This window comes from Acipenser ruthenus, chromosome 25 (assembly GCF_902713425.1).
Source record: "Acipenser ruthenus chromosome 25, fAciRut3.2 maternal haplotype, whole genome shotgun sequence".
Lineage (NCBI taxonomy): Eukaryota > Metazoa > Chordata > Actinopteri > Acipenseriformes > Acipenseridae > Acipenser > Acipenser ruthenus.
In genome coordinates, this window is record NC_081213.1 from 15,878,384 (window position 1) to 15,890,969 (window position 12,586).

The 12,586-nt window shown below is 35.7% G+C and overlaps 1 protein-coding gene across 5 annotated transcripts in view; it reads left to right on the forward strand.

The window, feature by feature from the left end:
• The first annotated feature begins 465 nt into the window (after positions 1-465).
• The window catches only part of LOC117963453 (FYVE, RhoGEF and PH domain-containing protein 5-like), a 75,932-nt gene continuing 63,811 nt past the window's right edge, over positions 466-12,586 (forward strand). For 3 of the 5 annotated variants that reach the window (XM_058999836.1, XM_058999835.1, XM_058999837.1), the window contains exons 1-2: positions 467-798; positions 5,314-8,251. In XM_058999836.1, the coding sequence (XP_058855819.1) occupies positions 783-798; positions 5,314-8,251 (2,954 nt within the window). In that variant the 5' untranslated portion in view covers positions 467-782. Of the gene's footprint in view, positions 799-1,335; positions 1,506-5,313; positions 8,252-12,586 lie in introns of those variants that run through there. The other 2 variants (XM_058999834.1, XM_058999838.1) reach the window with 2 other exon arrangements.

Consider the following 12,586-nt stretch of genomic DNA (forward strand, 5'->3'; position numbering starts at 1 on the left):
TGCTATAGAGCTTTGAATAATACAATACGAAACTTACACCTCCCCATATGTAATATAATATTATAATTACGGTACTATTTATAAGAGTCAGCACCAGCATCGTACACACATATAGGAGAAGACTGCAGTAATCTTCAGAGGATATTTTTGTAAATTCGTGTTTTTATAATAGAAGATCATCCCCTTGACCCAAAACAACAGCATGAACAGGGGTACATTGTTGGACACTATTGGATAAGTTTGTAAGCAGCTCTTGCTCTTTATTATTCACAACCCCTTGTCATATAATGTAAGTGCTGTATTTGTATTCAGTTATTTATCTCAAATCTGTGCATCCCCGACCTCTCTTCACGCGCGGACCGTCTCCGCGGTATCCGCTGTAATCTGAGCAAGTAGTCGTGAGATTCTGTCTCTTTAAATCCTGGGTTTGTTTTTGCCTGAAACTGAGATTTTCACTGCACAATCCCTGATTGAGCAAAAGGGCTTCCTCTGCAGGAAAGGAGGGGAATGCGCGCTTCATCCAGCTAGACCTCAGAACACATTATTAAGCAGCACCTCGGCAAAAGGGGACGTGATTTGAAACAATTTTGAAAGAACAAAAAAATAATAAAAGGACTGGGAAAGATGACCGATACGCAGCCTTTGTGTCTTTCCGCGTCTTTCCTTGTTGCTGGGGATTTCTAGTAATGTGTTTTAATGTATATCTAGTGTGTAGCATCACTTTTAAAGGACTGTGATGATCTGAACACATTCTCATTGACTATTTGGGTGCGTCTCCCAAAATGAATACAGCAGCAGGTAGGCTACGTGTCTGTTTTGTAATATTTTCTTATATTATTTTTATTAATTTTGACACGGGAGTTGTCATAGATATGCATTTATTAGTTTTATTTACATTAATTGTCTAAATTAAGACATTCGTAAATGCACCTGCATTTGAACTGTGTGTTATTATTTGTTGTTTGCTTAAAGACGTCTTTAAAAAATGAAATAGGTAAATGTTTGTTTTACTGTACAAAGTTGGACTACTTCGTACCGCACAGTTTAACTTTTATAGCATGTTATTTAAGTTTTGTAAGACCTGTAATATAATGTCAAGTGCATATTATACAGTAATAGATATCATTTAAATTCCAAATCAGCCAGTAAATCATGTATGATTTGTAATCTCAGTTTATATTTCATTAAATGAAGAAAATGTATATGATTAAGTTGATTTCTGAAGATTTTATCTTAACAATACTTTGCAAACAGTTGAAAAACTAGCATACTAGAAAATAACGCAACGGTGCAGCGACTGGTCGTTTTTTCCTACTTAAGAATGTCGCACTCTGTTCTGCGGTGACGAGTACCAGTCCGGAGTTAGTACAGTGTGCAATTTCCTGGACGGTGCACAATCCATAAATCCGCCGGGAGACAGCTGTATCAGAATTGCACTGCTGCGAGACCTAGAGACTCATCTCTCAATAAAGTTGTGCTGAAATGGGCTTACTGCTTTGGTGGAGGTGAGACGATACTGTACTACACGGATATTATAATTGAAGTTTTACAATTAGGTTTGTCATTTCTGAAATCGGATGCATTCTAACAAATAACAGTATTTTCGGTTTAGGAAAATACACCTTTTATGTTTATTCTCAGATTAAGCCGAACACAGTGCAGCTATGTTACATTTTAAAACAAATTGGCCTTTTACCGACATAGCTTTTTTATTTTCCTTTATTATTATTATTATTATTATTATTATTATTATTATTATTATTATTATTATTATCCGTAATGAAACTGATTTTTGGAGTGTTCTGTTTTGAGGATTTTGGCATGTTTTTTTTTTTTTAATTTGTTTTATTTTTTAATATGTATAACTTTATTGTCTTCATCCATACAATTGTCATAGGAACGGTATGCAATCACATTAAACATATTGGATACATGAATGCCTGCATTTGTCGATTTTGAAGCACACTCTGTACATAGAGTATATTATAAATTGATATACTAGTGTGTTTAATTAATTAATTAATTAATTAATTAATTAATTAATTAATTAAAGTGTAAAAAATGTTAACTGGTAAATATCGCAGCAGAAATGCGATTTTACATTTTAAGACAACTAATACATCCATACAGCGCTGCACAATATATACAATAATGAATGCGCAATTGTTTAAGTCGTGTATTTTGTGTTTACTGGTAACAATTGATATATGGGTGTATTGTTAATGCAAGGCTGAAATCGGTACCTGACTTCACTGTGGGAAAATGGTCTCTAGTGTGAAACACAGGAAACTCCCATAAGAACGCAGTACCATAGTCTCACGTACCAAAAGAATATGAAATAAATGAATAGAAATCTTGGTAGGATTAAAATAAAAAATAAAATAACTACCCATTTTACATGGAGTTGGTTTTTAAAACTTAGCTAGCACAATTAACCATAAACATAATACACTTAAAATTATCTGACATTCTTTAAATAATGTTTTCTGTCTGTTTTGCAGTATATAATATAATAGTGTACATGCTACCAGTGTTTAACCCTATACTTGCAAGTTTATTATTCCATAGGCCATGCAGGTAACCCACAGAAGGTAGGAAGGTTATACATCTGCAAAGGCTATTAGTCTGATCAACAAGCTGTTATAGTTGTGAACAATAATACAATTAAGTAATTACAATGTACAATTAGTCTACTACAATGTCTATAATCAAGGCCCTTTATTTTTGGTTTATGTAGCATTTCCTGGGATTTTATCAGTGTTTTTTTAAAAACAAAAATCATTTTCAAGCATTTCCGGGTAAATATGGGGTGTAATACTCAGGGGCAGTCAGAAAAGCAGCTCACCTGCTTCTGTTGTTTGTGAATGCAAACCGTGGAAAGCTGCTCAAGTTAACCTGTATCACTATTTCAGTTCCAGTATGTTAAACAGACAGTTATTTTTTTATAGAGCTGTATATACTGAATGTACAGTAATGTATTTTCTTGGTGTAAATCAGAATTTCCACACACTGAGTGGGCCAAACTTCGGGTTACAATCAGAAAATACAGGTCTATATCTTTTGTAAAATCCAAAAATGTTTTGGTAAAAATCATTAAAACTACTGCTTGCCTCTATTAGAACACGATATAGTGCAGTCAGCCAATCGCATTCCAGCTCACATTCTATTAGATGGTAAATAACTGATGCGACATCAGCAAATCAGCTGTAATTCCAATATTTCATTTTCACTTCAAGCTTTGTCAGCCTATCAGCGTCCACTGTCAATATAGTTTCTTTCCTGGTTCCAAAACTGAACTATTGTAGACTCTGAATTAACTCTGCCACACAACCTTTCATGTTTCAATAAGAACAGCAGTCAAGCCGAGCCCAGATAAACCGAAAAGCAACTTAAAAGACAATTCAACATTTTTAAAACAAATACGGTATAATTTAATTTGTTTTTTATTAAACTGTCAGGACTATTTACATTTCTCCGCGGAAGGGCACCCGACAAATGATCAATCCAGGTTTTAAATGTTGTCTATAAAAAGAAAAGAACAATTATATGTTGATAGTCATAGTTTCACTATTGCCCTTGTCTAAAGTACTATTTATAGAACTAATAGTACCAGCTTCGATACTTTTAGTGATAGAATACTCCAAAAGTACTAAAGTATCAGATTCTAAAGTAATCCTATTGGCTGCTACAACCTTCTATATGCTGTAAAGGAATACTGCACATAGCACATACATTAGAATCACATCGCAAGGGGATATGCAGACACTATTACCATGTACAGTATACCCAATTGGACCCTGATTTGGGGAGTGTTTTAGTTAATTACCCCTGCAAGTATCTATGCTAACAAAACACTGTGCAGACTGTTTTGCTCCACACCTTTCCTGTGTCCCGATGATAAAACAAGCCGGTAATGTCAGGTCAGGACAGAGGACTCTGTAAACCCTGAGCCTTACTGCTCAAAGCAGCGCAGTTTAAAGAATTTAAACACTGTCGCTAAATAGGTTTGTTCTCCAAAATTATCATTTTCTAAATTTGCATATCAGTTGTGTGGGAAACAATTTAACCAAATTTTGAGACCTACATACTCAATAAGTCAACCTTTTTCCCCAGTCAAACCTATTTGATGTATTATATATGTTTAGTATTTCTACAGTGTTTTCTACATTAAAAACAGTAATGTAAAAAGCAGTTTTAAACAATCACTTTTTCAGGACTGGTGCCTCTCCCCAATTACTATGCATTAGCACCATAATGTTTTATCTCTTTACACAAATGCTCTTAAATGTATTCAATAAAATGTTATGTATTGTTTTACTTTTCCTCACTAAATACTACCAGTGTTCAGATGTGGTGCACTCAAATAAAGCTGAGAATATATTTTCAATCATGTGTTGAAACACAGTCAGATGGTTAATCTCTTCTCTTTGAGTGTGGCACAGGAGTACAGCACGTGTGAGTGTGAGAGTTTGTTTGTTTTAAACTGTTTATTGGTTTTGTAATTGTAAATACAAACAGTGACTATTGATTAGCAAAAAGGCAATTCATTAAAATCATCAAATTACATTAAAAAAATATTATGTGATTATTAACATCAATCTAAACATAGTATCAACTTTGAAAGGGGGAAGGAGAGAGAGAGAGAGAGAGAGAGAGAGAGAGACACACACACACAGAGAGAGAGATAGAGAGAGAGAGATACAGAAGGAGAGTGAGAGAGGAGGGTCTCAAGTGGTCAGCTTGCAGGTTAGAAAAGAGTAGGTTAGTAAGATGAGAAGTCAGTGAAGACAGAAGTCTGAGTTCATAGACATATAAGACAAAGGCATGCCAGGCGGTATAGCATTTTTCAGTAGATCCACGGAGTGTATATTTGATTTTTTCAAGCTTGCATGTTGCAAAAGCATTGAAAGGGGTTACATTTGGTACATACATCTTTATCATTTGCTACTGTGATAAAGATGCAAACTCATGCCCCCTAATGCTGTTAGAAAAAGTTTACTCCAACTCTAAGTAACCTTACAGAAATAAAACGTAAGATAACTAATAGTGTTCCTGCTGGTTTCACAGACACGGATTAGCATTAATCTTAGACCACTTTACCAAGGGTAACATTAGCTAGTCCAAAATTAGTGGAACCAGCCTTCACTGTGTTATAATAAAAACACATAATAAAACGTGTGCACACAATGTAGTTTATCTTCCCAAGACCTGTATACATTTTCTATGTAGAAGATATGACTTTATTTCTGTCATACTGTTGTTTTGTTTTTTTTATAATGCTTTAGATCTGATTATTTTCTACTCCTTTTTCAGATGATAAGAAGCCACCTCTAGCTCCGAAACCAAAGATTCTTGATCAGCTGACATCTAAGTTGCCTTCATCCCTGATGTCAAGACCTTCATCTGCTTCCCGGGGTCCAAAGCCTCCGATTGCTCCCAAACCAAAGCTGCTGCAGGATTCTGAAGAGAAATGCTGCTTGTATACAAACAATAACCTGAACAGGTGCACAAATGGAAAGTTACTGTGTTCTGAAGAAGAGTTCAATGAGGAAAATACATGCAGCACCTATTCTGAGTCTGAGAGCTTCCAAATCATGGACGATGGGTACATTATGCTTCCTGACAATGAGACTCTTACTAATGAAAGGGATGACAGTGGTAATGAAGAGGGACAGTTGTATGAGCTCTCTTCTGATGCTAAGGTGCTCAATTCTACTGATAACATTGATGGAAATGGAGAGGTAGAATTGGAAGAGGCTGTTGAACCCGATCAGACTGAAGACACTGTATCATTAGAAATTGATGAAACTGGTGATGCAGTATCAACTAATACAGTAGAGGCTTGTACTGAAGTTGTAGAAAGTGTTGAAGCCTTGAGTAATGACGGAACATCAGACAGTGAGAACAGAGAGGAAGCTGAAGCTGTGGACTCAGGAGCTGGTCCACAGGATAATGATACAGGTAGGGAATCAGATCAAGATCTGGGAGAGGTTGCAGAGGATGTGGGCGCCAGTGAAGGCGATGAGGAATACCAAAAAGATCAGATCTTAGATGACGACACATCATGTGGAATTAGTGAAGAGAACAACCCTAATCAGTCTCCACCAGTTAGTGAAGGATCTGACGATTTAAATGAACAAATTGATCCTGAGAAAGAAGATCAGGAAAATGTTGAAGTAAACGAAGCGCGTGAGGATCAGGTTGTTGAACTGTGTGAAAATATGGTACCCGAGGAACAAGAAACTCAGGATTACCTTGTTTTCTCTTCAGATGCTGAGCAGTTGCAGCTTGCAAAACAAATAGATCCTTGTTCTCTGATTCTTGATCCAAATTTATTGGATGAGACTGTTACTGTAGAACCTGATCTTTCACTTTCTGTGGGAGATACTGCGGCCACCATAGATATGGGCAATGAAACCAATGTGTTGGAGGAATTTACAGAAAATGAAACTAATTATATTATGAACTTAGAGGATCAGGTAGCTATGGAAAAATCTGAAAATGTTGAGTCTTCAAATTTTCCATGTGATGTTTTTGAAGAGGAGCAAAGCTTCCCTACCTTAGAAGATGACATTGTAGAAGATGACTTTACCCTGGAGGAGACTCATGCATTTATTGATATGGAAAAGCCTTCTAATGAATGTGAAGGTCTTGACCAAGAATTAGTATGTGAAAAAAAGGATGATGAGATATTTCCTAATGACACAGAGGAAAATGTATATAGCTTAGCAGGAACAGATGATTTATCCGATGAAAATGCCAAAACTGAGGACTGTAGTACAGTGGAAAATATTAACAATGTAAATACTTTAGAAGAGGCTCTAAGCAAACTTGAAGAATTGGTTGTGGAACCAGAAGAGACAGAAACAGTGTGCACTGATGTTAATGATTACACAATCTGCAATCAGGACCATTGTGGCCTCCAAGCAGAATTATGCACCGTTACATTGCCAAAAGACTTATCAGTAGATTCTCTTTTTAGCAGACCAGCACTGCTGGATGACTCAGAACTTTTTGGTGATGATAATGAAGGTCTTATAGTGCCGTATATGGAAGACATAGAACAGGAAAAATCAGAGGATACCATCAGTGAGGAGCATGTGTATGAAGAGGCTGGACTAGACACAGACGGTGAAAATCTAAACTTTATTGCCGTCGATAGAAAAACTATTGTAACAAGAACAAGGTCTTATTCTGGCAAAGTACCTGGTTATGTGCCTGAGACGGTTCCAGAGGAATCTGACTTACAAAACACCAATGAATACTGCACAGTGGCCTTGGACAAAAGCGATCAACATCTTGGTGAAAGTGAACAACTTGACATAAACAGAGCAATGCTATCTAAGTCGAGGCGTTTTATTTTATACCCTAGGTCATACTCAGTTGAAGGTCGTGATATGCCAATGTCTGTTTACAGAGAAAATGACGGAGTGGAGAACTGTGGAATGAAGAGGAACGATGATAACCTTTCCCTACCTTGTGTTATCGGGTCCTCAGGCAGTTTCTCTCAGAGAAGCTACCTTTCCTCCAGCGGGATGTCAACTCCATCCTCAGTAGTTGATATTCCACCTCCTTTTGAACTAGCTTGCATAACCAAGAAGCCGGTCACTAAAAGCTCACCATCACTCCTAATGGAGAACGAGTCTCCAGATAAACCAAAAAAGAAAAAGTTGTCATTCAAGCGTTTCTTAACACTTCGGTTCAAGAAGAAGACAGAAAATAAGGTCCATGTAGACGTTAATGTTTCTTCATCTAGGTCTTCTTCTGAGTCCAGTCATCAAGGGCCTTTAAGACTCCTGGAATTGGACAGGAGAAGTCTTGGCAGCTCACCACAACTGAAGTCCCGGTCTGGAAAGTCACGGGCATCAGACTCACCATCTACTTTTCTGTTTTACAAGGATGGCAAGAGAAAAGGGACCCATAAAACATTCAGTAGGAGTGTATCTAGAGTGGAATCCTTTGAGGATCGGTCAAGACCTCCTTTTATGGCCCTTCCTTTGACAAAGCCAAGATCTATTTCTTTCCCGAATGCTGATACTTCAGATTATGAGAACATTCCGGCCATGAACTCCGACTACGAAAATATTCAGATTCCACCCAGGAGACCGTCCAGAACAGGCACCTTTACAGAATTCTTTGAGGATCCATGTAGAGCCCTGTCCTCTGCCAATGAGAATGATGGCTATGTAGACATGAGCAGCTTTAACGCTTTTGAAAGCAATCCTCAAACGCCCGACCAGGAAACAGAAAGGTACTGTAAATTATTATGTAAGACCTGTTAGCTTTTTTCCAATTCAGGAGATTGAAAACTTCCTACGGTGGCATTTTTTCTGTTTTTTTTAAATATACAATTGACTTTATTTACCAGTTGTGATGGGCTGTCTCACCAAAGAAGTGCTTTCAACATAAAGAGAACAAAACATGGCTAACTTTCTGTAAAGGAAAATCGTCAATAAGAACACATTAAGAAACACGAATATTCTGTAATGAAAAATGCAATGGATCTGCTTGTCAGATGTGCTCTTATCAATAAATGGATGTTTCACTTTTGACACCAGAATCTTGTTTGGAGATAATGACCCTCATACCTATCTTCAAATCACTAGCACATATTAAGAATTATTACTAAGCCTTCTAACACTAAATGAGAATTTACCATCTTAACTCAAACACTCTGTCCTAGATTACCTCTGCTAACCATATTAAGGCACTATAAACAATCCTCCATTTGTTTTTCCATACATATTGAATGTACATTTTTTCTTTTCTTTCAATTTTTGTAGTAATTCATGGTTTATTTATATAATTGATAGGTATTCTTAACTTGTTCTATAAGCTATTGAGATATATATATATATATATATATATATATATATATATATATATATATATATATATATATATATATATATATATATATATATATATATATATTGCAGTATGGTTTTTAATAGTCAATAATTTTACTATATCTTTACAGCTTTGTATATGTATGTGTTTGAATTTGGGCTAACGTTATTACAGTGAATGAATGAATGTAGAATGTATCATGAATAGAAGATTACTAAATAATTTATAAATTGCTGACACTTATTGCAATACCTCTCATTCAATATAATTACATATCTTTAATAAGATTGTCCTTTAGGTATGTGCAAAAAAATATGAAGAAATAAAATCATTCCAGTATTTAAACATCTGTGATTAGTGACAAATACAGTAATTTAATTAGATTTTCCTAATCTAATAGGATATTCTAGGTTCCAAGATTTGCCACCCGTGCCACCAGTCTTCATATTTGTTTCCTGCTAGATTACATTATCTGATCACTCAATGTCTATCCTGTGACATGTACCCTTGTCTGTGCCTCAAAACCCTTTATGTTACATTTCTAATGACATTCCTTATCAAACCACCAGCCCATGTGCCCCAGTTTTAAACTGTTCAAAGTGTTCTTTAGCATTATGAAACTAATTGCTACCCTCTAACCTCTGGGACTCATTTCATCCTAAAGCATATACATAACCCCTTACTCCACATCAAGTTACAGCCAACATGTAAAGCATGAATGTATATATAAAACCAGTATTCTTCCTTGGGACTTTCCTTATGTGAAGCATGGTGTTCGCTACTGTATATAAAAAATAGTTATTTATTGAACCTAAACAAAATGAGTCCAGAAACCATAATGACTCTACAAAGAATGCACAGAAACTGTAATCTAATGGTGTATAGCATTGGATTTTTAGAAACACTAACCAATACAACACGTACAGATCTGAAATATTTCCTTTAAAGACAGCTGGTTCCATTATCAATAAACAACATCAAGGTTTATTAGTATTTTTGTTGTTAAAGTGCAAATACTGTAAATACTTAAATATATGACACACCGCAATTGATCTTTAGTGTTATAAACAGACTACAGGAATCGAATTGAAAGCAGATTGTTAAATTTCATTGTACTGTATGCAACAATAAATGATAAAGTATTAGAAAAACAAAACACATAGCATCACGTTTCAGATATTTAAGTACAGTTAGGTTGTTTATTTTTCGTTTCAACTGGAAAGGAGGTTTTATTTTGACATCATTCGTGTCCCAACACTATTGTGTAAATGTTGCAGTAAACATCAAGTTGCAAGCACTTCCTCTGGAGAGAGACCATTGAAATTGTAGAAACCCCAAAAACACGACTATCTGCTGCCAGAGGAAGTTTTCTGTTTTCTTTTTGTGGCTTTGTTTTTATATGCTTCTGTTTCTCAAAATGGTATCACGTAGCCTTCATCTGCTACTATTAGAATACTTGTTTACAGACCTTTGCTTGTTTTGCCAAGAGCTGGGGAGCACTGTGTACAAATACAACACTCTTTATTCCTGTATTATTAATGTAGCAAATGAATTTTTAAACACAGTAAGAATTGTTTTGTTACTGTCTGTCTTCTATTAATGAACTAGGGTGTTGTTCCCTCATGAAACTCAATTTCCTTTCTCTGAAAGTCCTCTTGCCGCATGCACAGACAATAATGCAACACATAAAGATGGGATTAGTTTCACAGAGAACTTCTAGCACTAGATAGCAATATATATTACATAGCAATATCAGAGCTCCGTTAGTCAATGATAAGGATGTATGTTTTTTTTTTTATTCTTTCAATTTATTTTCTTCATTACACTTTTGTCAAACTGTTCTGGGAGATTTACTCCAAAGAGAGTTCAGTGGTGGGATAGTCACCTTTTTTAAGCAATCCTCAATCCAGGATATGGGAATACAAATACCAAAGCAATCTAGATGGTGTTTAAACATTTTCTATAACAGGTGTGTCCAGAATGTGTTCTCCAACATTCATGAAAGGAACACTGGTCATAACATTTCTACATAATCTACAGCTATGGCCAAAAGTTTTGTATCACCCTATAGAATCAACTAATTTTGCTTCATAAAGTGGAATGAAACTTGCTGAATAATGTTACGTTAACATATTGAATTGCATACCTCTTTGTAGTTTTCCATATAAATTTCGAAATCTAACTTGAAATATAATACTGTACTACTATTATGGCTTCCGGTAGACTTTTGCGATATCATTAAAATGTTCTTCTGTTGAAGATCTTTTGGTTTTGGGCTTGTTGTTTTGTACTTCAATTGTAATATGCAGATATTTCAAAGACAATGTTATGTAAATGAAAAGTTGCTGGTACCTAATAACTTTATATCCTGGTCCATAATCGCTACACGTGTTGTAATTCAAACTCACTGGCATTTTAACTATTTGCATTAACTTAAGTGGAGAGACAAAATAGTGTATAATCTTTATAAAGCAAATAACAGGCAAGAAAATCGAATTGAAAGCATTTGTTAGCACTCTTAACCAGAAATGCTGTAACTCCTTAATCTGAGTAATGTAACCGGAAGGACCAGCTGAAGTGAGGTTACCCTTATAAAAGTTTACAACGGAACATTTGCAAAGTAGTTGTAAAGTTTTCCGTCATGCCTTTCCCATGGTTATGCTAGATACACCTTTGTTAGCTACAATTGCTTTAAGTGAGGCAGACATAATTACCATGATTGGGGTTGGATACCATTATCACACAACTTGAATCAATATTTTGGCTTGAAACTCATTATGACATTGCTACATTTCTTTTTCTTTGCTGGCAGCATGTGTGAAAGTGGGGAAGAATAGGCAAAAAAAAATACAATACATCTGCCTGATGCCAAATCTCTCTTCATTTTTTAGGGCTTTTAGCTTTTATAATCCATGTCCATTATACGTGCATTTAGATTTTGCTTCACTTCTACTTCTGTGAGAGACTTAAAACACACTTAAGTAAGACAGTAACTTGTGGCATCCATACAAATAAATGGTAGTGCTGAACTATTAAGTACATTTGAGCAGCCTTTTGGTGGCTTTCATGTAACCATGGCAACACTGAGAAAGTGGCATGAATGCAATTCTTCATCAATAACAGTGGAAGAAACTGCTTGCATTACCGCATGTTATACTTTCATCACTCTCTCTCATGATCATGAGAAATATTGAGAGATTCTAAAAGAAATGTAGAGCAGTCTTCTTCTTTAGTTGAAACATCTGGCTTTACTGTTTCTTTGAATCTGTCTAAATGTACCGCTATTGAGTGTGTTACAGCTATGGGTGTGTAAGGTTTTCTTGAAAATACCTTGCATGAAGGTGACACATTGATCAATGTGTGGCTATTGCTGCTTCAGCATTTTTCATCAAAGGACATGTGGCTTAGAGGTAATGCAAGTCTTTGTCACAAGGGTTATGCATTCTATTGACTATAACTGCTGATATTAACAGCATCCTTTCAAAGTCAGAGGTTCTGTGGTGTGTGTTCAGTCTTCAGCTGTCTGAGGAACATCCCCCCTTTACATACACACATGTGCAGGTCACTGGGCCCTGGATTACATTTCCCTGTTCAGATCCTTATACAGATGCTTCATTTATAGCACTATCAATTAGCATAATTCCAGGCAGTGATAAATTGCACTTTATCAAATGTAAGTTTTGACAATACCATTTCTCCGTGATTGAAGCGATTAATGAACCTTACCGCTGCCTGA